Genomic DNA, 27,751 nt, shown 5'->3' with positions numbered 1-27,751 from the left:
ATGGACGGCCGTGACTTCGCGCCCCCGCCGCGGCTGCTGTCGGAGCGGGGCAGCCTGGGCCACCGGCACGGCGCGGGGCGCGTGGCGGGTTCGGCGCACGGTGCCGTGCAGCCCCCCGGACACTTCCAGCCCACCAAGTACTTCCCTGCGCCCATCTCCATGGCCACGCACACAGGTCAGAGGCGTCAGGGCGGCGGCACGGGGGGCCGGGAGGGGCGCGGCGGCCCGGCACGCCGGGGGCTCGGCCTCCCCTTTGTGCTGTGCCCGCTGTCACCGCGCCCGGTGGTTTTGGGGGGGTGGGCGTACGGGGGCTCACACACACGGGGGGCGTTTGCCCGCTCGGGAGGAGCGCGAGCCCTGGGCCGGCCCGGCGAGATCCCGGTGCCTGAACAAGGAAGCGCTTTCTGGGCAAACAAGGAGGCCGTTATGCGCCGGGCCGGCGCGGCGGTGCCGTGGGGCGGCGGCGGGGAAAGGCCGGCAAACCCCGGCTCTACATAAAGCGCCAAAGTGTCAGGGTGAGAAGGGGTTTGCAGTGCGTGCGTTCGCCGCCGCAGCTGCTGTCCTGCCGGAGACGGACAAAGCGCGGCACACGGCCGAGCGCGGCACGGCCAACCGTGCCGGTACCGGGATGAGGCTCACCGGATCCGGCTGCTGCGCCAGCATCCGCGGCGTACGCCGCCCGTTCGGCTTTGTCTGCGGCGGCGTGCACGGAAGGCCGCTCGGCTGCGGCCCCGCAGGGTTAAAGCGGGGTGCAGGCTGCCTAAAGCGGGGTGCGCGGCGCAGGGGCGGCGAGCGGGGCGCAGGGAGCCGGTCTGCAGCCGCCGAGCTGCAGCGTGGAGCCGAAGCGGGAGCGGGGCCGGATCCGGTGTGCGGTGTGCCGGCTCGGCACGGCACTGCCCGGGGCCCCCCGCTTCCCGCCGGCGGTTTTCTCACCGCGGCACGGCGGCAGCGCCGGTTATTGTCGCCGCCTTGATGAGCTGTGAATACTAATAAAATTATATCTGCTTTAATGGGATTACAATTAGTGCGTGGATTAGGGCGGGGGGCACGGCCGGGCCGGCGCGGGGGGGGTGGTGGCGGCAGGGGCCGGAGGCTCCTGGAAGGAGGCGGAAAGCGGGGGGCACCGGGGGGTGCCGGGGAGGCGGCGCCGGATCGGGCCCACGGCCGGGGCGGTTTCGCTTTGTGCCGCCGGCCCCCGCGCTGCGGCCGGGCCCCCCAGGACCACCGCCGGGCTGGGGGGGTGGGCCGCCCTGGCCTCACCCCGGCTTCGGGGGGCCTGAACGGGGGCTCGGTGCCCGTCCCCAGGGTGGGGGCCGTGGTGGGGGCTCGCCCCCTCTCCGGCTCCCCGTGGCCGCGGGGGGATCCCCGGGGGATGCCGGCGCTGGGGTGCCGCAGGCTTTTCGGCGTGGCGGTGTCCCCGCGGCGGCGGCTGGACCCTCGTGCCCGCCGGGGCCTGGGCGACACATGGGAGCCCGAATGCAACGGAGGTTGTTAAAATAACATGGATCAGGCTAAAAATACCCCGGCAGAAACTTGCCTTAAAAAAAAAAAAAAAAAAAAAAAAAAAAAAAAGAGAAGCCAAACCCAACAACAGAAAGAGCTAAAAATATTCCCGGCTTTGGCAGGGCCGGCGTAGCCGGAGTCGTTCCCGGCTAGCCGCGCTCAGAGGCTCCCGCGCCTACGGGAGCGTCGCTGAAGCGAATAAAAATGATAATTTTGTGCCCGGCGCAGGCCCGGGGCCCACGGGAGGCGGGGGTCCCCAGGCCTGGCACCCCGGTGTCCCCGCAGCGCGGCCGTGCCACGGGGCCGGGAGCCGTGGCGGCGTGCGGAGTGGTAATTAACGCCGATGATTGATAATTACCCCACCCAGCAAATAAAGCCAGCCCGCGGTTTGCCGGGCGGCCGTGGCCGTGGCGGGGCTGGCGCGGCATGCGGCAGCCCTGGGGCACCGCGCCGGCCGGGGGGGCTCCGGCCACGCTCCCCCAAATGGCTCCCGGCGGCGGGCCGGACTACACCTCCCAGGAGCCTTTGCCGGGGGCCGGAGGCCGCCCTGCGAAGGGGAGATAAAAACTGTTTAGCTTGATTTTATTAAAGCCATAATTCGGGGCCGCTCAGTTATTGCAAACAAATGCTTCGGTTTGCGTCTGGTTTTGGCACCGGGACCATGCAAATGACGGTGCGAGACGGCGCTGGGGGTCGGAGTACGGGGAGCCGCGGCCCTGCCCGGTGCTGGGGGGTCGGGGACCCCCGGAGCTGCTGGGGTGCAGCCCCCGCTCCCCGGTGACGGTGCTGCCGGGGGCACGGCCCGGCTGGGGGCTGCGGCCCCACCGCCCCGGCACACCCACGCTGACCCCCGTGCCGAGCGGGGCCGGGGGTCCCAACGTCCCCACTGCGGGCAGGGGGGTGGGAAACTTCGGCAGAGGCTCGGCCGTGCCCGTGCTTTATGCCGGGGCCTCTGTTCCTGCCCTTCTGACGTTTTTATGGACTAATATATAGTCGAGATCGCGCCGGGCTGTTTGTCACCGCGGCGGAGCCCTCGGTGCGTTGCAATGTGTAACAGCGCCGGGGGGGCTGGCACAAACACGCCGGGCTTTGCCGGGAGCACCGCTGCCGTGCCGGTGCCGGCGTACAGCTTGACCCCGGCGGTGCCGCTTCGCAAACCGGCGCCGCTTCGCATCCCGGTGCCGGGCGTGCAGCCTGGCCGCGGCAGCGCCGGTTTGCAGCCAGGTGCGGGCATGCAGGCCGGGCGTTGCGGTGCGGGTGCGCGTCCCGGCGCGGGTGTGCGTGCCGGTGGACGGGGCGGTGAGCCGGCGGCGTGGCGCTGGTGCCGGCTGGGCTCCCGCAGCTGTCCCCCCTCCGTGGATTAAGTTGCAGGCCGGGCGCTGCGCGGTTCCCCGGCGTGGCTGGGGGGGACGGGACGGCGGGGGGCAGGTGGGGACGGTGGCCCCTGGCCGGGGTGGTGACGCGGGGCCGGGTGCCAACGCCGCAGCCGCTCCACATCGCAGCTTCCTCGTTAATGACCGAAGACGGGGTCTGGCAAGGGGCTGGGAGGCCGCGGCGTGGCTCCGGCACGGCCGTGGCACGGGGGGCTCCCTGCTTCCCCCCCACCCCCCGCGCCTCGGCACCGCGTGCCAGCTCGGCCGCGCCGCTGCATGCGCTGCATTTTAAAAAGTAGGTGTCAAAGTTAAAACAGATTTTGAGATTAACTCGTCTGCTCCTCGTTAGCCACACTTGTGCCGGGGTGGCCGGGGCGGGGGGGACGACGACACACGCACACGCCGTGCGCACGTCCGGAGGGGGGAGCGGGGTGCGGAGAACCCCAGATCCCATGGAATTACCCCGGAGTGGTTTCATCTCTTCGTTAGCGATTAGCCGGATCCATGCAGAGACGCTGCTGCGTGCCGGGGCCCGGGGGGACGGGCAGCCCGAGCAGCCGCGCGGCACGATCCGGGCAGCTGCTGCGAGCCCCGGTCACCGCCGGTAAATGTGGTGATTGCCCCAAAGTGGGTGTGGGGGGGGTCTCAATGCCCTGGGCTGTGGGCACCCGGCCTTTGCCTCCCGTCCCTGCACCCCCGGGGCTGCCTGACTTTTGGGGGGTCCTGTGCCGGGCGCGGTGCCGCCGGCAGTGCCGCCACCGGGTTCCGTGGGCCAAGCACCGCGTGCAGGGTGGGCTTGGCTGATCCCCAAGGGGCGACTGGGGGTGCGGACGGGCTCCACGGAGCATTTGGGTGCTCCCCTGGGCACCCCTGGCCCCTCGGGACCCCCCCAGCCCACAGCGTCCCTGTAGTGTCGTGTCCCCCCCCCCGCAGCTGGTTCCTCTCCCGGCGCTGATGGCAGCGATACGCGACAGCCGAGCGGGGAATTACGATGGAAAATAAAAAATAACAGGATTTGGCGATTCGGTGACTCTGCAGAGATTCACACGGGCTGCGCGCCGGCCCCCCCTCCCCCCCCGCCCCTTCCCACCCCCCCGCGGTAAATAAACACTCACCCAATAATCTCATTCTTGGAGTTCTTCTTTATCCGCTCCGTAAAACGAAACAGATGGGCACGGCGCGGCCCTGCCTGCCGCCCTGCCTGCCGCCCTGCCTGCCGCCCTGCCTGCCCCGGGGCAGGATCCGACCCCACTGGGTGCTGGGGTCCCCCGGCCCTGGGGGGATGGAGGGGATGGGTCCTCGCAGCCCCTCGGGGTTGCTCCCTCCCGCTCAGTGCACGGGCAGCCCGGGACCCCGCGGCGGGTGCGACGCTTTGCAGGGGCTCGTGGGGGAGATGGGGTCACCGTGGGCCCCAAATTTGGGGGGTGCCACGTGCTTGGCCTCCATGGGACACCGGGGCTGTTCAGGGTGGGATGCTGGGACCCCCTGGCTTCCCCGCGGCCCTGGCCTGTGCCGGGCCTGCGGCTGCTCCTAAAATGGCCTCTGGGCTCTGCAAGCCACGTGCGTCTGGTGTGCAAGTCACGCGTTGGGCGTGCAAGTCATGCGTGCCGGCAGCGCGCACCGAGCAGCGCGCCCCAGCCCCGCGAGCAGCGCGTCGGTCGCGCGAGGAGCGTGCACGGAGCGGCGTGCACGGAGCAGCTGCGCGTCAGCCGTGCGAGGAGCGGGCGCCGAGCCACGTGCACCGGGCCGCGCGGGCGCCGTCCTCGCCGGCGGCATGCAAACCGTGGGCGCCGGCCACGCGAGCCCCGGGCGAGCGGTGGGCGCCGAGCGGCGTGTGTGTACGCGTGGCCCCCGGCAAGCGTGCAAGCGTGCGGCAGCGTGCAAGCGTGCGGCGGCTTCTCGGCGGCTCCGGCCTCCCCTTCCCTGCGTCGAAAGCCGACAGCTTGCGAGTGGCACTTAGCATGGAGCGACTGCCGTGTGATTACCCATCGGATAACGTTTTAATTGTACTTCTGGCACTCTGTCAAGCTAATTTGAACTGCGTTCCAATATTACAGCATTTATTTAGTGCCGTAACAATATGGATTAATCTTAAATTATAACACCGAGGAAATTATATTACACTTATTTCCTATTTGCCAAATATTTAAAGGGGCCGCGTGGGTTGCAAAGCGTGCGGTAGGGTTTGGGGAGGGGGGGGACACGACACCGGGGGTCGCATCCTGCCCGGATCCGGGAACTGGGGGTGGCACCTCCCCGGGGTGCCCGGCCGCGGGGACGTGATGCGGGAGAGTCCCTGCCAGCTCCCGGCGTCTCCGCGTGCGGCCCCGGCCCCGGCCCCGCTAGGAATGTTCCAGCCCCGAAATAGCCGAGGGAGTAACCCAACCCCGCGCCCCGTGCACGTCCCCGCCGCCGTGGGGACCCGGGGACCGTCGCCTCGCCCGGGCGTGCCCGGGGCTCCGGGGGGCTGCAGCCCCCCCGCCTCCCTGTGCAAAATGGAGCCCCTAAATATCGGGGTGCAGCCGTGCGCCTGTGCTGGGGGGGTGGGGGGGTGCAGCACCCACCTTCCCAGAGCCGCAGGGAGGGGCAGGGCCGGGGCGTCCTGGAGAGGGGGATGGAGACACCCCCCCCCTCCCCGCTTTCCCGGCAGTCCTGGGACCCCACTGCCGGGCCCCGGCCCAAAAACCTGCCGGGCCGGAGCAGCCGTGGCCGGAGTGACCCCCCCATGGGGCCGCGGCCCCCCCACGCCCGCCCTGGCCCCGCTTGCTGGCGGGGGAAACTTTCCATCTTCCCAGCACATTCCCATCTGCGCCGCGCTCGGCGCGGGGGTGAAGAGCGGTTTTGGGGGGGGGGGAGCGCCCTTTGCTACCTCTCACCCCCGTCCCACCGGTGCCCACCGCCCCGGCGCTGTCGGTGTGGTCGTGCCGAGACCTGGCACGCTTGTCACACGTGTGACCCTCTGCCGATTTGGGGCCGATTTGGGGCCGGGGAGGAAAGCTCCCCGGCTGCGGTTTGGCGGTGATGAGGGGGAAGCGGCTTCGCTTCCCTCTTAACCCTTTCCTCCGGCCGCCGCCGCCTCCCCCCAGCCCCGTTTGGGGGGTCCCCAGCGCCGCCAGCCCCAAAACCCGCTGGCGTGTCCTCACCCCCTGCCCTGCCTCGGTTTCCCTGCCTGGCCGTGCCACCGGCTGCGTTTGGGGGAGCGCGGCGTGCCCAGGGCTGTGCCAGGGCGGTTGTGGGGTAGCCAGGGCCAGTGCGGTGCTTGCGTGGCCGTGCCAGAGCTGCCGGAGTTCCCGGCATGGGTGCGAGGTGCAAAACCCCACACGGCCTCCAAAAAGCCGCCGGGGCCACCCTTCCCTCCCCGCTGTCTCCCGGCACGGGGAATTTTCTTGCCGGCTGTGCCGGTGCCGGAGCCAGGAGCTGTGCCGACGGCGCTGACTCACGGCACCGGCCGCGGGCAGCCCGGCCAGGGAGTTCCCGGGCTGATGCTGCCGGAGGGTGACGGGGGGCTGCGGGGGACCCCAGTGCCGGCAGCCGGCCCCACGGCGCTGCGCCCACCGCGGCGGGGGCTCCTCCGGCACTGCCTGCTCATGGGTGAGATGAGTTGCGCACGGTCTCGGGGACCCTGCCATGTCCTCGCCGCCGCCGCCGCGGCCAGAAGGGGCAGAGCCCGTCGGGGGGGCTGCTCTCTGACCGTGCGCCGTGCCGTGCCATGCCAAGCTATGCCATGCCGTGCCACGCCACGCCGCGGCAACGCGCGACAGGGCGCGAGGGGCCGGGGCGAGTGGGCGTGCGAGGCGGGTGGGAACGGCGCGGCCGGTGCGCGCCGGGGGATCCGGCCGTGCCAGTGGGCGTGAGTCAGCGGGTGGGAGGTGTGGGGAGCGGCGGCTGCGGCCCCGCCAGCCCCGCTGGGACGCTCCCCCCGCGCCAGCCCGGCCCCGCCGCCATCGGGGAAGAGCGGGGGGGGGGGGGGTTTATTTTTTTACAGCCTGTTTCACAGCTTCCAGAAAAGGCTCGTTCTGGAAACCTCGGCTTCCTGCCCGGTGCAGCCGCCCGGCACGCTGCCGGCTCCACGCCCCGTGGCGGGGTCCCCCGGCACGGCCGGGGTTGGGGGTGCAGCAGGGCGGGCAACACCGGGGCACGACTCCTCCGGGATGCGTTGGCGTGGCCGGCGGGACGTGCCCGCCCGTCCCGGTGCGCGCCGGCGCAGGGGGTGCAGCGTCCGGCACCGGGGGCGCGCGCGGTGCCGGTTCCCAGGGCCGCGGGCAGGGTGCGGCCGTGCCCCCGGCCCACGCGGCCCCTGTCCGGGTTCGGCCCCCGGCCGGCCGGCACAGGAAGGAGCGAGCTGCCTGAAACCACATCCCCGACACTCATCCCAGAGGCATCCCGGAGGGATTAGCCAGGGAGCGTGGGCCGGCTTAGAGAGCAAAGCATCGCTTCCTGCCCCGGCCGGGCGGCCGGCCAGCCCGGGCTCCTCCGCACCACGCCGTGCCGAGCCGTGCCGGGGAGGGGGGAGCCGGCCGCGGCCCTGCCAGCCCACGTCAGCGCACACATGGCCGCGGGGAGCGGGGCCACGCGGCGAGGGGCGGACGGTGCTCCCTCCCCCCGGCTCCCGCCCGGCCGCTGGCCACCGGCTCCGATGTTTCCACCATGATCTCACGGCTCGGCCGGAGTGGGGAGCGCTGGCCTGGGCCTCCCCGGGGGGGTGCTGGGGCCCCCCCGGGCTGCGGGGGAGGCCGCTGGGGTCAGGGTGGGGGCTGCCCCCCCTTGCCCTGCGCTGCCCGTGCCGGCCGCGTCCTCCCTGCACGCCTGCTCCTCCCTGCACACGCGTGTACACACGTGTGGCTCTGCTCCGCCTGTGCCCTGCCCGCAGCCGGTGCCCGGCCCGTGGTGTCCCGGCCCTGGGGAGCTGCTGTCCCCATGTCCCCAGCCTTCCTGCCCCTGCCGAGCCCCGGGAGAGGGCAGCAGCGTGGGGAGCCACACGCGTGTGCAAAGCCTCCCATGTGCCAGCACACGTGTGTGCCCAGGGCATGCACGGGGGCAGGGCAGGGCGCCAGTGCCCCTCGCACAGCTCTGCTGCGCCTGGCACGCCCCGGTGCGTGTATCAGCCCCATGGGGCTGAGGGGACGTGAGGGGCGGGTGTGCGTGAGGGGTGTGGGCACACGAGGGATGTGCGTGCATGAGGGATGTGCATGCACGAGCAGCGTGCACGCACGAGGGGTGTGAGCACACGAGGGATGTGTGTGCACAATCAGCGTGCACGCACGAGAGGCGTGATCATGAGGGATGTGTGTGCAGAACCAGTGTGCGCACACGAGAGGTGTGATCACATGAGGGATGTGTGCGCACAAGCAGCATGCATGCACAAGGGGTGTGAGCACACGAGGGTTGTGCGCGCACAAGCAGCATGCATGCACAAGGGGTGTGAGCACACGAGGGTTGTGCGTGCACAAGCAGCGTGCACGCATGAGAGGTGTGATCACACGAGGGATGAGCATGCGTGAGGGATGCGCGTGCACAAGGGATGTGCGTGCATCGAGCAGCATGCCCGAGGGATGCGTGTGCACAAGCGGCACGCGCACACGAGGGGTGTGAGCACACGAGGGATGCGCGTGCACAAGCGGCGTGCATGCACGAGGGCCGCACAGGCGCCGCATGGGCTTGCGCGCAGCCCTGCAGCAGGCGTGCGCGCACGAGTGTGCACGAGCGAGCGTGGTGGCGGGGTGGGCGTGCGAGGGGGGCGCGGGCAGCCCTCCCTGACTCTTTCCTCTCCCACCGCAGCCGGCAGCGGCCTGATGGGGAACACGCCCGCCTCCTCCTTCATGGGGGGCTTCCTGAGCAGCAGCCTGGGCTCGGGGGCACCCAGCCACCCCGCCGGCCCTGCCGCCTCCCCCCCGGAGCCGGCTTTCCGTGGGCCCCACTCCGGCACCTCCCAGATTTGGTTCTCGCACTCCCACGAAGGTGAGCGGGCGCTGGGGCAGGGAGGGGCGGCAGCACCCCGAGGCGGGTGGGCAGGGGGTCCCTGCGGCGTGGCCGGGACGCGGCCGGGGCTCTGCCCGGTGCCGGTGGGTGACGTCCCGCCGGCGCCCACGCGGATGGGGTTCGGACCTCCCAGGCGCTGGCACGTGGGGTGGTCGTGGCAGCCGGCCGGCGCAGGCACGCGGTTGGCACGCAGCGAGCTTCAGGGTGGCGGCGGCGGGGGGCACAGCCGGCAGCGTGCGCTGCAGACCCCCGTGGGCGTCCGTGGGGACCGGGCTCGGCGCCCCGCAGTCGGGGCTCGGGGCGGGCCGGGGAGGCTGGCGCCGCCGCGCCGTGCCGGGAGCCGGGCCGAGGCCAGGCCAACTCGTGTCACTGGTGATGAACCAGGGGCTGCGCTCCCCTCCCGCGGCGGGGACCCCCGTGCCGGGGCAGGCTGCAGCACGGGGGCCGCCCTGGTTAAACAGGCACCCCGGATGGTGGGAGCGGGGGCTCCCCACAGCCCCGGCACGGCCCCTGATGCCCTGCGGCACGCCGGCGGCCCTGTCCTCCACCTGAGCGGCCGGAGCGAGGGCCGACAGAGTTAAGGAGCGGGGAGGTGGTATTGGCGCGGGGCCCTGGCAGCTGGCCCAGCTGGTAGTTTGACCGGCTGCCAGTTGGCTCCCGGCGTGCCGGGGCCTGCGCGGCGCGCCGGGGGGGGGGTGGGGGGGTGCGGAGGGGGCCAGGCAGCGCACGCGGCTCCGGCAGCGCAGCACCCGCCGCGTGACGGACGGCCCGGCTGAGCGCGGTGGCTTAACGAGCCTGCAAAGGGGCTGCGCCGAGCCGCCGCGATACGGCTGCCGCCGTCATGAGTCTGGGGGGTCTCAGCCCAGCAGCAGCTCCCGGGGGCGGGGGGGGGGGGGTGTCCCTGGCCCGGAGGAGATTACGGGCTCCACCAAAGCGTTTATAGCCGGAGCGGGACGTGGCTGGGCCGCTGCAGCGTGGCGTGGCACGGCGCGGAGATGCCGCGGGGGACCGTGCTCCCGCCAGCGCGCCCCGGTCCCCCCTGACCGCCGTGCCCCCAGCCCCGGGGTACCCCCGCTTCTCTGGGAGCCTGGCCTCCACCTTCCTGCCCATGAGCCATCTGGACCACCACGGCAACAGCAACGTCCTCTACGGCCAGCACCGCTTCTACGAGAGCCAGAAAGGCAGGTACCGGGGTCCTGGCATGGCACTGCGGCACCACCGCAAAAATCCGGGGCGGGCCGGGGTCCCTCACGCAGGCGCGTCTCCCCAGCGCGGCAGGGAACGGCGGAGAGGCCGCCGGGCAGGGGTGGGGGGTTCGGCGCCCGTCCCCAGTGCCGGTGCCCGGCGGCGGAGCGAGCACCGGGTCCACGGGGAGGAGCGGGGCCGGCGGGCGCGGGGTGGTGGGCACCCGTCCCAGCCGCCGCCGCCGCTCTTGCTTTTCACAATATTGTGGCGGGCGCTTAATAGGGAGCATTGTTTGGGTGGGAAACGGAGCTAATTAGGCCGTGCCTTCCTCCCGCGCTCCTCCCCTCGTTAGCCGGCGCTGGCACGGCCGCGGCCCCAGGTGCCCAGACCGCGCCGTTGTTCGGCCGCGGGGGGCTCACCCATCGCCCTCCCCTCCAGATAACTTCTACCTGCGCAACCTGCCCGCCCAACCCGCCCTGCTCCCCGCCGGCCATGGCTTCCCCGGCATCGCCCGTGCCGCCCCTGGACCCCCCGCCAGCTCCTGCAGCCGCGAGCGGGAGGCCGGACCCCTACCCAAGACCCCCAAGGACTACGACCGCTTTCTGGTGGGCAAGGAGAAGGCGGGCAAGGGGGACCCCAAGGATCGGCCGCCCGAGGAGGACCCCAAGGAGCGGCACAAGGCGGTGCTGCCGGTGCCGCCGGAGGGGCACTGCAAGGAGGGGCTGCCCCCCCGGGGGACCGGCGACGGCCGCCCCAAGCACCTCGCCTCCTGCCTGCTGGGTGCCAAGGGGCTGGAGGGCGACGCCGGCCGCGCCGTGCTGCCCAGCTGCGCCGGTAACGCCTTGCCCCGCGCCGGCCGCTGCGGTGCCAAGGAGCCGTGCCGGGGCGAGCGGGAGCCGGCTGCCCCCGAGGCACCCCAGCCCTACGGCGAGTGCGTGGAGCGGCGGCAGATGCTGCACCACGCCGTTTCCTACGCGGTGCCCGCCGGGCCGGCCCCGCTCGGCCCCGCCGCCGGCTCCTTCCCCTGCCTGCAGCTGCACGCCGGCTCCGAGGTGCTGTGCCCGCTGCCGGAGCCGGCCGGCCGGGAGCTGAAGCTGAGCGGGGCCACGCTGGTGCCCTCGGTGGGGCACCTGACGGACAAGAGCCGCTCCTTCCAGGTGACGGCGGAGGCCGGCGGGCTGGAGCGCGCCGAGGGCAAGGAGCGGCACGCCGAGGCGGGGGCCGAGCCCCCGGCCGCTTACGGCGGCCCCTTCCACCACCCGCTGAAGGCGGAGGGTCCGGCGGAGCGGCGGCTGGAGTGGGGGGGTCCCGGCGCCCGGCTGAAGGGGCTGGAGTACCTGGGCGGGGGCGCGGCTGAGGGGCCCCCCTTCGCCGGCCGGGGCCCGGCACCCAAGGGTGCTCTGGAAAAGGGCTACTTCGAGGTGCCGCCGGCGCCCGACTGCTCCCGCGCCCCCCGCCCCGACCCGCTGGGCGTCCGGGTCGGCCCCTCCTGCTGCACTTTAGAGAAGGGCCCCCCCAAGGACCCCCCCCCGGGGCCGGCTCCCCAGAAAGTGGCGCGGATCCGGCACCAGCAGCACCCCGAGGCGGAGGCGGCCGGCGCCGGCCCCGAGGGCAAGCGCAAGCCCCTGGAGCTGAGTGCCCTGGGCTACGGCGGGCCCCCCCTGCCCCCCTGGGGCGTGCAGGGCCAGGGGCCCCCCTTGGCCGTGCCGGAGGAGCGGAAGGGGCCCTACCTGGACCCCTTCGGCACGAGTCTGCAGCAGGCTGCGTTGATGACTCAGGGCCCGGTGCTGGGCCAGGAGGTGCCGGCAGCGCCGGACGAGGTGTCGGCCATGAAGAACCTGCTGAAATACAGCAACCAGGCGCTGCTGGGGGGGCAGAAGGGCCCCCCCTTCGTGGGGCTGGGGGGCGTCAAGGGCAGCTGTGCCCACCAAGACGCCAAATTCCCTCCGGGGAAGGGGCAGCCGGAGCTGGAGCGGCCGGATTGCGCCCGCGGCCGGGAGCACGACGGCTTGGCCCCCGGTGAGGGCGAGGTGCGGCAGCCGCCCGTCGGCATCGCCGTGGCCGTGGCGCGGCAGAAGGACACGCTCGGACGCCCCGAACCTTCGTACGGCGGCGGCGGCTCCGGGCGGCAGGGCCGGGCGGCCGCCGGAATCAAAGGTAGGGCCCGGAGGGGGGTCGGGGGGGGGCGGCGGGGGGCCGGTGGCGGTGCCACGCTGATGCCACCGTCCTGTCCCCGGCACAGCGGGCACGGCGCGGCCCATGCACCTCATCGATTTGGAGGCAGAGGAGGAGCGGGGCCGGCTCTGCGAGGAGCGCCTGGGGCTGCCGGGGCGAGAGCTCCTTCTCCAGTAAGCGCCGCGGTGGGGGGGCAGGGGGGTCCCTGCCCGCTGGGGCTGCTCCCTGCCATGCCACGCCGCCCCATATGTCCCCCCCCTCTTCTTCTTCCCGCAGGGACAACAAGGACCTGGTGGAGTTTGCCCGGATGCACCCGTCGGGGGGGTGTCCCGGAGAGCTGACCCCCCACCTGATGATCGCCGGGGGCTCCTCGCTGCCAGCGGGGCAGCTCGGGGGGGACCCCGCCGCCCACGCCCACCCGGCACACGCGCACTGGCTGCCGCGCACACCCGCAGCCCCTCCATCTGGATGGGGGGACATTCCTACGGTCAGTGCCGCCGGCACACGCCAGGCTGGGCCTTTGGGGGGGCTGTGGGAGCGGGGCTGGCCGGGTGCCCACCCCCTCCTGCCCCCAGCCCCGGCGCTGACGGCCCCCCCACCGCCCCGGGCCCCGCAGGCATCAGCCACCCCGCGCTGCACCAGAACTTGCCGCCCGCCTTCCCCGCCTCCATGCCCAGCACCATGCAGCCCGTCTTCCCCCTCTCCCAGGACCCCCCCGCCCAGCTCGTCATCCTGCCCACCGAGCCCCCCACCCACGGCACCCCCCACACGCTGGGTGAGGCTGGGATGGGGGATGGCGGCGGGCACCCCCCACACACCTTGTGCCGGGGGGCTCCAGGGGCACTACGGGGGGGTTTGGGGCTGGGGGGGGGGGGAAGGGGACCCTGCGGGTGCTGCCGGGGGTGTGGGGGTGGGAAATGGGGTCCCTGGGGGTGCTTTTGGGTGTGCCAGGGTGGGAGATGGGGGACCCTGGGGGTGCTGCTGTGGGATTGGGGGTGCAGGGGTGGGAGATGGGGGTCCCTGGGGGTGCTTTTGGGTGTGCCAGGGTGGGAGATGGGGGACCCTGGGGGTGCTGCTGTGGGATTGGGGGTGCAGGGGTGGGACATGGGGTCCCTCTGGGTACTTTTGGGTGTGCAGGGGTGGGAGGTGGGGGTCTCTGCAGCTGCTGGGGGTGCAGGGGAGGGTGATGGGGTCTCTGTGGGTGCTTTTGGGTGTGCAGGGGTGGGAGGTGGGGTCCCTCTGGGTGCTGCTGGGGGTGTAGGGGAGGGTGATGGGGTCTCTGCGGGTGCTGCCAGGGTTGCAGGGCTGGGGAGGGCACTGCTGGGGTCTGCAGGGGGACCCCAAGGCGGGTCCCCGGTTGACCCCTCTTGCTGCCGGCAGCCGACGTGATGGACCAGGCGTCACTGTGGCCCCCCATGTACCCGGGCCGGGGCCCCAGCGCCCACCTGCAGCACACGGGGCAGCTGCCCGTCTACTCGCGCTCGCAGTTCCTGCGGCAGCAGGAGCTCTACGCCCTGCAGCAGCAGCAGCGGGCGGCCCAGGCCCTCGAGATCCAGCGCCAGGCGCACGTCCAGGTGCCCGTGGGGCTGGGGGCGGCGGGGGGGGCGTGGGGTTGTGGGGCTGGGTGCGGGATGAGGTGTGGGGCTGGCTTGGGGGTGCAGGCTTGGCTTGAGGTTGGGGTGTAGGGTGGGGATGCAGGGCTGGGGTACGAGATGCAGGGCTGGATGTGGGGCTGGGGTACGAGATGCAGGGCTGGATGCAGGGCTGGGGTACGAGATGCAGGGCTGGATGCGGGGCTGGGGTACGAGATGCAGGGCATGGGGGGATGTGGGGCAGGGGCTGGGCCATGGGGCTGGGCTGCGTGGTGCTGGGCAGGGCTGTGGGATGCAGGACTGGGATGTGGGGCAGGGTTGTAGGGTGCTGGGCAGGGCTGTGGGATGCAGGGCTGTGGCATGCAGGGCTGGGATGTGGGGCAGGGTCGTAGGGTGCTGGGCAGGGCCGTGGGGCAGGGGCCGGGCGGTGGGACTGGCGTGTGCCAACCTCGGTGTCCCCCGCAGCGGAAGCCGGAGGAGCAGCCCCTGGAGCTGGAGGACGGGGGTCCCGAGAAGCCCCTCAAACCCTCCCACAAAGCAGTTGCCTTAAACCCCCCGGCCAAGGGCCTGTCCTCGGCGGCCCCCGGGCCCCCCAAGCTGTCCCCTTGCTGCCACTCTCCAGCCCTGCGGCACCCGGCCAAGTGCCCCGTGGCGCTCCCTGCGGCCCCCTGCACTTTACCCGTCTGCCCCGCCGCCAGCTCCGCCGTGGCCCCCCGCTCCCCGGCCGACAGCCCCCTGCCCGTCCAGAGCAAGGGCAGCGATGGCGAGGACAAGCGCGGAGAGGGGCAGCCGCCCCGCGACTACCCCAAGTCCCTGGAGCCAGGTAGGAACCGGGGCGGCGAGGAGGAGGAGGAGGAGGGTGGCCATGGTGCCGGGGAGGTCCCCGCTGAGCATCGCCTGCTTCCCCGCAGACCTGCCCCCCGGCTACAGCTACCCCGCCGCCGGCATGGGCTTCTCCGAGGCGCACTCCGCCGAGCCGGCTGACCCCGACACTATGCACGCCGGCTCGCCGCCGGCTGAGCCCGAGCAGTCCCGGACCTTCAGCCCCGCTGGGGAGGTGCTCCGGGAGCCGGGCCCCCAGCGGGAGCTGCCGGCCGGGGGAGCGATGGCCGAGGGTCCCGGGGTGCTGCTGCACCGTCACCACCTCCTCCTCGCCCCGGGGCCCCTCTGCGGGGAGCGGGGGCCGGCCCCGGCCCCGGGGGCCACCGAGGAGCGGGCGCCGGTGCCCTTCGCTGTGCGGCGGGAGGCGGCTCAGGGCGCACAGGAGCAGAGCCCGCCGGAGCAGCAGCGCCCGGTGCCCGTGGTGGGGGCTTCCCCGCTGCCCCCCGCCGTGGAGGAGGAGGAGGAGGAAGGTGACAGCGATGGCTCAGAACCAGAGGGCAGCTGCGACGAGGAGGATGGCGACGGCCCCGGTGGGCGACCGGGCTGCCTGGGCGGGCTGGAAGCGCTGATTGCCGCTGGCATCGACCTGGGGGAGCTGCCGGCACTGGGCTCGCCGGGGGAACCCGCCCCGGCTCCCCCGTCGCCCGCTCCCCATGCCTCAGGGATCCCTGGCATCGCCCTGCTCAGCGAGCTCGCCGACCTGGAGCTGCGCCGGCGCCGCTGCGACCTGGCCCTGGAAGGTGAGTGGCCCCCCGTGCCCCCAGCCCCACAGCCCCCCATTCCCCCGCTGCCTCCTGTATCCCCTGCCCATGGCGCTGCCCTCGTGCAGCGTGCGCATGGTGGAGGGGCTGCACAGCGCGTGCGAGAGTGGGGCCGCTCTTGCACGAGCCCTTGCACAAGCGCGGCCGGGCAGCGCACGGGTTGTGCTGAGGAGAAGGCGGCCGCGTGCGTGCCGGCTGTGCAGGGGGCTGCAAACGCATTTTTGGTGCAGGTTGCTGCAAACGCATTTTTGGTGCAGGGGGCTGCAAACGCATTTTTGGTGCAGGTTGCTGCAAACGCATTTTTGGTGCAGGGGGCTGCAAATGCATTTTTGGTGCAGGTTGCTGCAAATGCATTTTTGGTGCAGGGGGCTGCGTGCGTGCTGGCGGTGCGGTGCGGTGCGGTGCCCGGGCCCTGCGCGCAGCCTGGGGCCATCTCCGGGGCTCTGCTCCAGCGCTGGCTCCAGGCAGGCGCCGGGATTCCCTCCCAGCTCGGCTTCCCCAGGGAATCCCAGGGGCCCCGGCGGGGAAGGCCGTCCTGGCGCGTCCCCAGCGCTGCCGCGGGCGAGCGGCGCAGGGCGGGGCGCGTGGCGGCGGGGCCTCGCGTGCTCGGTGCTGCCCGTGGCCGTGCGTGGCGTGGGGCCATGACGCTGTGGGGCGGCTTTGGAGGGGTTCGGGGGGGGGTGGCCGTGGGGCCCCGCTTCCCGCCGCAGATGGGGCGGCCGGATGGGGCGCGTCACCGCGTCCCTCCCAGCTCTGGCCTTGGCTCCGCTCGCCGATGAGTTCATCGCTGGCCGCCGCTCCGCGCCCGGCCCCCGCCAGCCCCACGGCCGCCCCAGGGACGCTGGCCGTACCGCGCACGCAGCACCCTGTGCCCCAGCCCCCTGCCCCACGGCCACTTCAGGGCGCCCCACGGCACGGCCCTGTGCCCCACGGCGTGGCCCTGCCCCACAGACACCCCTCCTCGCCCCGCATGGCACCGGCAGCGGTCGCGGTGCCGCTGTGGCGTTGCGCGTGCACGTGCCGGCTGTTGCACAAGTGCACGCGTGGGGCGGCGCGGGGGTCTGGGGCACATCCCGCGCCCCCCTCACTGACCTCCCGTCCCGGCAGGGGAGGACGAGGACCTGCTGGCCTTCAACCTGCAGAACCTGGCCACGGTGGCGGCCGCCTGGTCGCTGGTGGAGGCGGCCAGCCGGGAGGGCAGCCCCCCGGCGCTCAGCCCCCTGCCCGCCTCCCCGCCGCCCCCGCGCCCGCATCCCCCGCCGCAAGTACACCTGGACGCCCAAAACCAAGGCCGTGAGTGTCTCCTCGCACGCGGCCGGGGCAGGAGGCGGGATGAGTTGTGCCCAGTCTCAGCCCCGGGGGCTCGAGGCTGCCGGCGCCGCGAGCTGCCCACCCTCCTCCCTCCCCGGCCCCCAGGTTTGCCCGCTGAAGGCGGCCATCGAGCAGCTCAACACGCAGGAGGTGGAGGTGCGGATGCGGCTGGCCGAGCTCCAGCGCCGCTACAAGGAGAAGCAGCGGGAGCTGGTGAAGCTGCAGAGGCGGCACGACCACGAGTACGTCCCCGTCTCCGTCCCTGGCTCCATCCCCGTCTCTGTCCCCGTCCCTGTCCCTCTCGGGTCCCGGGGCTAGGGGGGAGGCAGCCCGCGGGCCGGGGGAGGCCGGGGAGGGAGCACCCTCCGCCGAGCGGGACAGCAGCAGCAGTCACCGGTGCGATGAGTTTGGGGCCGTCCTCAGCCCGGCTCGGTGGAGGGGCACCGCCTGCGGCAGCCACGCGGCTCAGGGTGCCCCCGGTCTTGCCGCGGCTGCAGGCGTGATGAGAGCTCCCGGAGCCCGGCACGGCGCGGCCCGGGGCGGCCGAGGAAGCGCAAGCACTCCAGCACGCTGGGCAGGGCCGAGAGCCGCAAGGTCAAGTGAGTGACCGCCGCCGCGTGCCCTCCTTGTCCCCGGGGACGGGCCACCGGCCCTGCTGCCGGGTGGCGGGGGGGGGGGTCTGGCCGTCCCACCGCAGCGGTGCTTGGCAGCCACCCCATTGCATCGAGCATCACCAGCAGCCGCGTTTCGGGGTGTGTTGGGGGTCCGGCCGCTCGCTCCGGCGCGCTCCCGCTCGCGGCGGCGGTGGCGGGGGGGGGGGCTCGGCCGAGCGGCAGCACCGTGCACCGTCGTCTCCCCCCCCCGGCCCTGCCGGCCGCGGGAGCAGCATCGCATAAAAGCCTCTTTATCTGCGCCGTATAAAGCCATTGGTCACGCTGCAGCGGCGTTCATCGCTGCCGGCGCTTTATTATTACCCATTAGCCGCCCGGCGCAGCCGTTTCCCCACTCCCGGGCCCTGTATAATTGTCCTTCTCCGCTACAAATTGCCTCTCCCGACAGGCCCATTTGCATAAATCCTCCGAGCGAGTCCAAACACGCTTGGAGCGCGTGTGCGCGCCTGGCCCCCCCCCCCCCCCCGCTCAGTAATAACAGTTAAATCTGTGCTAAATGGTTCCTTCAATTAAGACGGAGGGGGGGGAAAAAGGAAAAAAAAAAAAAAATTAATCTCTAGGTTTTATGTCATAAAACATTAGTGAGCGAGTGAAGGTTACGGGCGGCGGGGAGGAAGAAGCGGGGGAGCTGGCGGCCCCCGGGGCGGAGGGGGGGTGCAGGATGCGGCCGGGGGGGTCCCGGCAGGCGCCGTGCCCACGCCGCGGTCCCTGCCAGGGCGGTGAAGACCAGCCTGTCCCTGCTGTGCGCCGAGCTGCGGGGGGACCCCGAGCCCAAAAAGAAGAGGAGCAAGCTGGCCGAGGCGGCGTTCGGCAGCCTCAAGGGCTCCCCGGTGAGTCTGGAGCCGCCGGCGGCAAATGCCAGCCTGGGGCTGGGGGGGTGTCGGCCCCCTCCCAAACCTCCCCGTGCCCCCCAGGAGAAGGTGCGGTGCAAGAAGAGCGGCTCGCAGGGCAAGCTGGCCTGCAAGGTGGCTCACAAGGTGTCGCAGCTAAAGCAGAAGGTGAAGAGCAAAGGGCTGCCCGCCGGCATCAGCCCCTTCCGCCGGAAAGACCCCAACCCCGGGGGCCGCATCCAGAAGAAGCTCTCCCGCCCCAAGAGCTCCAAGGCCACCAAGTACCAGCCCCAGGACCCCGACGCTCGCCAGCCGGCGGGCTTCAAAGGCAAGGCCAGCACGGGTTGGGGGCGCGGGGTCCGGCATGGGGCTGGGGGTGTGGTGTCCGGCATGGGCTGGGGGTGCGGGGGTCTGGCATGGGCTGGGGGTGCGGGGTCTGGTACAGAGCTGAGGGTGCGGGGTCCGGCATGGGCTGGGGGCGCGGGGTCCGGCATGGGCTGGGGGCGCAGGGTCCGGCATGGGCTGGGGGTGCGGGGTCTGGCATGGACTGGGGGTGCAGAGCGGGTGCTCTCCCAGGCATCTCCCGACGGGTGCATCTCCCCGGGTGTGGGTCAGGGTGCAGGGGCCACCCCTGGGTGCGTGGGGTCCCTCATCGCTGCCCCCTCCTCTTGCAGACGAGCACAACGGGGACACAGACAGCGAGGATGGTGACGACGAGCCGGGCTTGTCCCTGCTGCCCTCGGTGCCCGTGGCCGTGCTCGGACCCTCCCCGTCCTCTGTGGTGAAGATGGAGGCAAACGAAAAAGCGAAGAAGAAGAAGGAAAGGCAGGGACTGCTAGGTAACGGGATTGCCCCGCGGGGATGCCAGGGGGACATGGGGGACGGGGTCCCCCCGGGTGCGCACGCCGGGGCTGGGTGGGCACCCACAGGGTGCCCTGAGCCCCGTGTCCCCCCCCGCAGGGCCCTGCCGCCTCGGCAGCCCCGAGGGCGAGGTGAAGATCAAGCGGCGGCCGGTGAAGCCGGGGACCGGCAAGCTGGAGAAGGTGCCGGCGCGGCGGAAGGCGGGTGGCTGCGAGGAGGGCAGCAAGAAGAAGCTGAAGGCCAAGCCCAAGGAGAGCCTCCGGCCGCCGGCACCCAGCGGCCCCAGCGCCCCGGCCCCCGCCGGCAGCCTCTTCGCCGGCACCGACTCCCGGCACTTCGGGCCGAGGGACGAGGGGGCTCGGCTGGCCAGCGAGAGGCTGAAGAAGGCCACGCGCAAGAGCAAGGTGCTGCAGTCAGCCCTGAGGGTGAGCACAGGGGGCAGGGGGTGGGGGGCACCCCTAGCACCGTGGGGGGCAGAGGGGTGGGTGCAGGGTTTGCACGGGCTGGGGGTGCTGGGGGGCATCGATGGGACCATGGGGTGCTGAGGGATGGGTGCAGGGTTTGCACAGGCTGGGGGGCATCGATGGGTCCATGGGGTGCAGAGTGATGGGTCCAGGGTTTGCACAGGCTGGGGGTGCTGGGGGGCATCGATGGGACCATGGGGATGGGTGTCACCGATGGGACCATGGGGTGCTGAGGGACGGGTGCAGGGTTTGCACAGGCTGGGGGGCATCGATGGGACCATGGGGTGCAGGTGATGGGTGCAGGGTTTGCATGGGCTGGGGGGCATCAATGGGAACATGGGGATGGGTGTCACCGATGGCACCGTGGGGTGCAGAGGGGTGGGTGCAGGGTTTGCACAGGCTGGGGGGCATCGATGGGACCATGGGGTGCAGGTGATGGGTGCAGGGTTTGCATGGGCTGGGGGGCATCAATGGGAACATGGGGATGGGTGTCACCGATGGCACCGTGGGGTGCAGAGGGGTGGGTGCAGGGTTTGCACAGGCTGGGGGGCATCGATGGGACCATGGGGTGCAGGTGATGGGTGCAGGGTTTGCATGGGCTGGGGGGCATCAATGGGAACATGGGGATGGGTGTCACCGATGGCACCGTGGGGTGCAGAGGGGTGGGTGCAGGGTTTGCACAGGCTGGGGGGCATCGATGGGACCATGGGGTGCAGGTGATGGGTGCAGGGTTTGCATGGGCTGGGGGGCATCAATGGGAACATGGGGATGGGTGTCACCGATGGCACCGTGGGGTGCAGAGGGGTGGGTGCAGGGTTTGCACAGGCTGAGGGTGCTGGGGGGCCCCAATGCAGGGGCTGGGGGTGCTGAGGTGGCTGGGAGCACCGATGGGCCTGGGGGGTGTGGGGGGGGCCCAGCGGGCTGGGGTTGCCAGGGCGGGGGCCGTCGGCCGGCTCTGACCCTACTCCTGCAGCGGAAGAACGGGGCCCTCTCGCTGGCCCTCTCCCCCCGGAGCGCCAAGACCATCCTGAGCAAGGGCAAGAAGCTGGCCAAGGTGAAGAGCAAAGTGACCACCAAGCAGGTGAGAGGCAGGGGCCGGACCCCCGCCCCGGCACGTGCCCCCCCGCCGTGCCCCCCGCCCACCGTCCGCTCCCTCTGCCGCAGTGCAAGGGCCGGGCGGTCAGCAAGCTGCTGGAGAGCTTCACCGTGGAGGACGACTTCGACTTTGACGACAACAGCAGCTTCTCGGAGGAGGAGGAGGAGGGAGGCTGCTTGGCGGGGGGGGCGCGGGGGGGACGCCGCTCCCCCCTGCCCCACGCCTGCGCCATCCAGAAGGAAGATCTGCGGGACGGGCTGCACATCCTCATCCCCAAGGAGGACAGCCTGCTCTACGCCGGCAGCGTCCGCACCATCCAGCCCCCCGATATGTGAGCGTGGGGACTGGGGGTGGGGGTCCCTGCCGCGGGGCGGGGGTGCCGGGGTGGCTGGGTGGGCGCTGAGCCCCCTCTCCGTGCCCCCAATTCTTCCCCAGCTACAGCATCATCATCGAGGGCGAGCGGGGGAACCGGCAGCGGATCTACTCGCAGGAGCAGCTGCTGCAGGAGGCGGTGAGCGGGGCGGGGGGCCGGGGCGGGGGGTCTCGGCAGGCAGCGTGCCCCACAGAGCCCAACACGTCGCTTCCTCGCAGGTCCTCGACGTCCGGCCCCAGTCGCGACGCAGCCTCCCGCCAGGCACCCGCGTCTGTGCCTACTGGAGCCAGAAATCCCGGTGCCTCTACCCGGGGAACGTGGTGCGAGGTGAGGGGCGGCCACAGGCGGATGGTGGGGCAGCAGGGGGGTGTCGGGGACCCCCGCCCCATCCTGACGGCCCTCCCCGTGCCGCAGGCTCCTCCAGCGACGAGGAGGAGGACGACCCCGAGGCGGTGATGGTGGAGTTCGACGATGGGGACACGGGGCACATCGCCGTCTCCAACATCCGCCTGCTGCCCCCTGACTTCAAGATCCAGTGTGAGTGGGCCGGGGCGGGGGTCACGGGGCAGGGAGCGGGCGGGGGGGGCAGCGGGGCTGACCTTGACCCCGCGCTCTGCCCGCAGGCACCGAGCCGTCCCCCGCGCTGCTGGTCTCCAGCTCCTGCCGGCGGACGAAGCGGTCATGCGGTGACGTGCCCCCCTCTGGCGAGCTGCCCCCCAGCCTCTGCCCAGACCGCCACGACGGCCCCGAGCCCCCCAAGAACTCGGGCAAGAAGGCGGCCGGCAAGGAGAAAAGCGGTACGGGGCGGGGGGCTGCCACCCGCAGACCACCTTCGCCTGGGGTGCCCAAGGGAGGTGGCACCAGCAGCGCTGGTGTGAGGGGTTTTGGGGTGCAGGGAACAGTGCTGGGGTGCAGGGAAGGGTGTTGGGGTGCAGGGAGGGGTGCTGGGATATGGGGACAGGTGGTGGGGTGCAGGGAAGGGTGCTGGGATATGGGGAAGGGTGCTGGGATGCAGGGAGGGGTGCTGGGGTGCGGGGAAGGGTGCTGGGGTGCAGGGAAGGGTGCTGGGATATGGGGAAAGGTGCTGGGATTCAGGGAACGGTGCTGGGGTGCAGGGAAGGGTGCTGGGATATGGGGAAGGGTGCTGGGATGCAGGGAAGGGTGCTGGGGTGCAGGGAAGGGTGCTGGGATATGGGGAAGGGTGCTGGGATGCAGGGAGGGGTGCTGGGATGCAGGGAAGGGTGCTGGGGTGCAGGGAAGGGTGCTGGGATGCAGGGAGGGGTGCTGGGGTGCAGGCATGGGAAAGGGATGGTGGGACACAGGGAAGCAGGCAGGGGAGGGGATGCAGGAAAGGATGCTGGGATGCAGGCAGGGATGCAGGCAGGGATGGAGGCAGGGAAGCAGGCAGGGAGAGGGGGTGCAGGGAAAGACAGGGTGCGGGGGGTCGGGAGTGGGGTCTGGCAGGGCGCAGGGGAGGGTGCAGGGCTGGGGATGGAGCAGGGTGCTGGCACAGGGTGCTGCAGCAACGGGGGAATGGAGATGAGGCCGCAGGTCAGGACGTGCAGGGACGGGAGCAGTCCCAGAGCATCCCTGCCTCCCTCCGTCCGTCCGTCCGTCCCCCCTCACGGCCGCTGGCCCCTCCTGACCCCCGTCTCCCTCCAGGCAAAGCCGCGGAGGTGCTGTCAGGCGGCAAAGCGCCGGTGCTGAGCGACCCTTTCCTGGGGCGGCGTGGCGGGCCGCTGCTGAGCTGGTCGGCGGTGGCGCAGACGAAGCGGAAGGCGGCGAGCAAGGGCACGGCCGTGCTGCAGAACCTCTTCCAGGTCAACGGCAGCGCCAAGAAGCTGCGGGCCAAAGAGGCCATCTTCCCCGTGCACCACCACCACCACCTCGCCGCCCCCGTCTTCGGCAACGGCTTCGGGGCCGACTCCTTCAGCCGCATCGCCAGCTCCTACGCCTCTTTCGGGGCCGGGGCTGGGCTGGTGCTGCCGGCCGCCCAGAAACTCCTGCGCTCCAAGAAGGCCGAGCGGCTGGAGGCAGAAATGGGCAAAAGCAGCCGGAGGAAGGCGGGCGGCGAATACCTGGTCAAGCTGGACCACGAAGGGGTGACGTCCCCCAAGAACAAGAACTGCAAGGCCCTGCTGCTGGCCGAGAAGGACTTTGGGGCCAAGCTGGAGCGGCCGCTGGCCAGCCACGGCTATGCCCACGCGGCCCTGGCAGGCAAGGATCGGAAGGGACGGGCGCCCGTGCACCAGCTGCCCGTGGGGCTGGCGCTGCGGAAATACTCGGGCCAGGCCGAGTTCACCCTGAACTGCGACAGCGACTGCCACAGCTCCTACTCGGACATGGACGAGGATGAAGAGGCGGGCGGGCTGGGCGCTGACGTGCCCTCGCGCTTTATGACCCGCCTCTCGGTTTCCTCCTCTTCCTCGGGCTCTTCCACCTCCTCCAGCTCTGGCTCCATCTCCACCTCCAGCCTCTGCTCCTCCGACAACGAGGATTCCTCCTACAGCTCCGAGGACGAGGACTCCACGCTGCTGCTCCAGACCTGCCTCTCGCACCCGGTGCCGGCGCTGCTGGCGCAGCCGGAGGCCCTGCGCTCCAAGAGCAGCGCGCCGCAGCGCTGCTTCCTCACCAAGGCCACCGCCACCGGCCCCAAGGCCAAGCTCAAGCGCAAGGAAGCCCTCAGCTTCTCCAAAGCCAAAGAGTTCTCCCGGAGGCAGCGCCTGCCCTCGGTGGAAAACCGGCCAAAGATCTCCGCCTTCCTGCCCGCGCGCCAGCTCTGGAGGTGGTCGGGGAACCCCACGCAGGTACGGCCGGCGCCCACCGCGGGCACCCACCACTCGGCACGGCACGGCGCGCCGGGAAGGAGCGGGGACGGCGCCTGGGGGCACGGGTGGAGGCGTGTGGGTGCGTGGCAGGGTTCCTGCGTGGGGCAAGGTGCATGGGTGCGTGGCAGGGTGCCTGTGTGGGGCAAGGTGCATGGGTGCATGGGGTGGGGTGCATGGGTGCGTGGCAGGGTGCCTGCATGGGGCAAGGTGTATGGGTGCATGGGGTGGGGTGCATGGGTGCGTGGCAGGGTGCCTGTGTGCATGGGGTGGGGTGCATGGGTGTGGGTGCGTGGGTGCAAGAGTATGGGTGTGTGGCAGGGTGCATGGGTGCATGGGGTGGGGTGCATGGGTGTGGGTGCGTGGGTGCAAGAGTATGGGTGTGTGGCAGGGTGCATGGGTGCATGGGGTGGGGTGCATGGGTGCGTGGCAGGGTGCCTGCGTGCATGGGGTGGGGTGCATGGGTGTGGGTGCATGGGTGCAGGTGTATGGGTGTGTGGCAGGGTGCCTGTGTGCATGGGGCAAGGTGCATGGGCATGGGTGCGTGCGTGCAGGTGTATGGCAGGGTGCATGAGTGCACGGGGTGGGGTGCATGGGTGCAGAGTGTATGGGTGCCTGGCAGGGTGCCTGCGTGCATGGGGCAAGGTGCATGGGTACAGGGTGCATGGGGTGGGGTGCCTGGGTGCCTGGCAGGGTGCCTGCGTGCATGGGGCAAGGTGCATGGGTACAGGGTGCATGGGGTGGGGTGCCTGGGTGCCTGGCAGGGTGCCTGCGTGAATGGGGCAAGGTGCATGGGTGCAGGGTGCATGGGGCAGGGTGCCTGGGTGCAGGGTGCATGGGTGTGGGTGTGTGGCTGGGTGCATGGGGTGGGGTACCTGGGTGCGGGGTGCGTGGGTGTGTGGCAGGGTGCCTGCGTGCATGGGGCTGGGTGCATGGGTGTGGGTGCGTGGGTGCAGGTATATGGGTGTATGGCAGGGTGCATGGGTGCATGGGGTGGGGTGCGTGGGTGTGTGGCAGGGTGCCTGTGTGCATGGGGCAAGGTGCATGGGCATGGATGCGTGCATGCAGGTGTATGGCAGGGTGCATGAGTGCATGGGGTGTGGGTGTGTGGGTGCAGGTGTATGGGTGTATGGCTGGGTGCATGGGGTGGGGTACCTGGGTGCAGGGTGCATGGGTGCCTGGCAGGGTGCCTGTGTGCACAGGGCAAGGTGCACGGGGCATGGGCGTGGGTGCAGGGTGCCGGGGTGCACCCGTCGTGACACCCGGGTGCACAGGGCCGGGTACCCGCACGCACGGGACGTCGGCGCGGGTTCACTGGGTGCACGGCGCAGGGTGCTGGTTACGGCGGCTGCGGCACTTGGGTGCGCGGGGCAGGGCGCCCACGGCGTCGGGGGTCCCCGCGCCGTCCCTGACACCCCGCTCACCCTCCCGGCAGCGGCGGGGCATGAAGGGCAAGGCGCGGAAGCTGTTCTACAAGGCCATCGTGCGGGGCAAGGAGACGCTGCGCATCGGGGACTGCGCCGTCTTCCTCTCGGCCGGGCGGCCCAACCTGCCCTACATCGGGCGCATCGAGAGCATGTGGGAGTCCTGGGGCAGCAACATGGTGGTCAAGGTCAAGTGGTTCTACCACCCCGAGGAGACCAAGCTGGGCAAGCGGCAGAGCGACGGCAAGGTGAGGCGGGGCGGCCGGGGGCGGCGGGGCGGCGCGCCAGCGAGGAGGGGGCCGCGGCCGGTGACACCGTGTCGTCCCGCCACCGCAGAATGCCCTGTACCAGTCGTGCCACGAGGACGAGAACGACGTGCAGACCATCTCCCACAAGTGCCAGGTGGTGGGCCGCGAGCACTACGAGCAGATGACCCGCAGCAAGAAGTACCAGGACCGGCAGGACCTCTACTACCTGGCGGGCACCTACGACCCCACCACGGGCCGGCTGGTGACCGCCGACGGGGTGCCCATCCTCTGCTGACCCCCCCCGCGCCCACCCCGGGGGCAGGGACGGGGCGGGGGGGACGGACGGGCAACCCCCCTGCCCCGCGTGCCCCCTTCGCCGTGGGGCTTCTTCCCGGCAATTATGCAAAGCCCGGGGTGGCCGGGGTGGGGGGGCATCGGCATCGGCGGCGCGGGGGTCGCGGGGGGGCTCCCCTAGAAGCCATACTTTCCCTAGTACCTCTGACTGTTTGCCAGCAGGTAAAGCAGAAATCAGGTGTGTTGTTCTATTTATTTTGCGTGTAAATATTGTATTTCTTCCGGGAAGTTTTATGGAAAACGGACAAACCGACAAAAAAAAAAAAAAAAAAAAAAAAAACCACCACACAAACCCGACAAAAAAAACCCCACACATTAAAAAAAAAAAAAAAATTAATAATAATATGGGGCGGGGTGGGGGGGGTCCGTTTCAGTGCACTGTTTCCCCCAGCCTGGCTGGGACGAGGACAGCGGGGGAGTTCTGTATATAGGGGGGACGCGGCGGCAGGGCGGGGGGCTCGGCACGGGCGCGGCGGGCGCGGGGAGGGGGCTGGCGGGGCGGCTTCCCCCGGTCCCCGCTCCCAGGGTGTGTGTGGGGGGGGGGTCCCCGCCGCTGCCCCCCCCGGCCCCAGTGCAATAGCGGGGCGGTGGCGGCGGACGCTGGCCCGTCCCGCCAAGCCCTGCCCGCCGCTGCCCGCCGCTGCCCGCCGTCGCCCCGCGCTGTAAATGTGTACAGGCCGCGCGGCGGCGGCGGGGGCTTTTCCAGTGTAAACACTAAAAAAAAAGAAAAGAAAAAAAAAAAAAAAAACAAACCCAAACCCACAAGACAAAAACAACCCAAACCCCAACAATAAAAAAAAAGGAAAAAAAAAACCAAAAAAAAAAGGAAAAAAAAGGATTAAAAACACAAAGGTTTTATGAACAGCAAACTCTATGTAAAGGCCTTTTAGTATGGAACTTTTTTATTGATAACTTGGCTTATGAATAAATATATGAACCGTTGCTGGCTCCGCGCGCTGCTCTGCCTCACTTTCCCTCCTGGCACGGTCCCGTGTCCGTACCCCCCGCACCCCGGCCATGGCACCCACGGGGCTGGCAGGAGTCAGGCAGGGGCTGCCGGGAACGGGGCGATGGCGAAACCCCGGGGAGCCCCGGCCTGGTGACGCCGCGGCCTGGACACAGGCAGGGATGGGGTGCGGGCAGGGATCGGGGGGTGCAAGCAGGGATGAGGGGTGCGGGCAGGGATGGGGGGGTGCAAGCAGGGATGGGGTGCAGGCAGGGATCGGGGGGTGCAAGCAGGGATGGGGAACACAAGCAGGGATGGGGGTGCAGGCAGGGATGGGGGGTGCAGGCAGGGATGGGGGGGTGCAGGCAGGGATGGGGGTGCAAGCAGGGATGGGGAACACAAGCAGGGATGGGGGGTGCAGGCAGGGATGGGGGTGCAGGCAGGGATGGGGTGCAGGCAGGGATGGGGGGGTGGCAAGCAGGGATGAGGGGTGTGGGCAGGGATGGGGAACACAAGCAGGGATGGGGGGGTGCAGGCAGGCATGAGGGGTGCAGGCAGGGATGGGGGTGCAGGCAGGGATGGGGAACACAAGCAGGGATGGGGGGGTGCAGGCAGGGATGGGGGTGCAAGCAGGGATGGGGAACACAAGCAGGGATGGGGGGGTGCAGGCAGGGATGGGGGTGCAAGCAGGGATGAGGGGTGCAGGCAGGGATGGGGATGCGGGGCTGCAGTGGGATGGAGGGTGGATGCAGGCAAGAGGAGGCTGCCGCTGGGGGGGCTGGAATGCTGCAGGAGGGATGCAGGCAGGATGCAGGAAGTTGCAGGCAGGAGGAAGCTGAAGGCAATAGGGGTGCAGGCAGGAGGAAGCTGCGGGAAGGAGGCATGCAGTCAGGAGGAC

General features: G+C 71.1%; 1 protein-coding gene across 1 annotated transcript; it reads left to right on the top strand.

The window, feature by feature from the left end:
* BAHCC1 (BAH domain and coiled-coil containing 1) lies at window positions 1-25,848 on the top strand. The gene is given in 28 exon segments (XM_075720199.1): window positions 1-175; window positions 8,655-8,834; window positions 9,914-10,036; window positions 10,479-12,197; window positions 12,283-12,388; window positions 12,492-12,660; window positions 12,663-12,702; window positions 12,832-12,990; window positions 13,596-13,789; window positions 14,273-14,630; window positions 14,719-15,429; window positions 16,558-16,688; window positions 16,690-16,743; window positions 16,867-17,003; window positions 17,259-17,360; window positions 18,148-18,262; window positions 18,347-18,590; window positions 18,937-19,101; window positions 19,223-19,548; window positions 20,561-20,668; window positions 20,752-21,014; window positions 21,119-21,194; window positions 21,275-21,383; window positions 21,471-21,593; window positions 21,680-21,853; window positions 22,719-23,863; window positions 25,317-25,553; window positions 25,642-25,848. Coding segments are annotated over 28 exon segments (7,650 nt in total).
* Window positions 25,849-27,751: the final 1,903 nt, after the last annotated feature.

Source organism: Pelecanus crispus, chromosome 12, assembly GCF_030463565.1.
Source record: "Pelecanus crispus isolate bPelCri1 chromosome 12, bPelCri1.pri, whole genome shotgun sequence".
Taxonomy (NCBI): Eukaryota; Metazoa; Chordata; class Aves; order Pelecaniformes; family Pelecanidae; genus Pelecanus; species Pelecanus crispus.
This window is presented reverse-complemented; position numbering and strand designations above follow the sequence as displayed.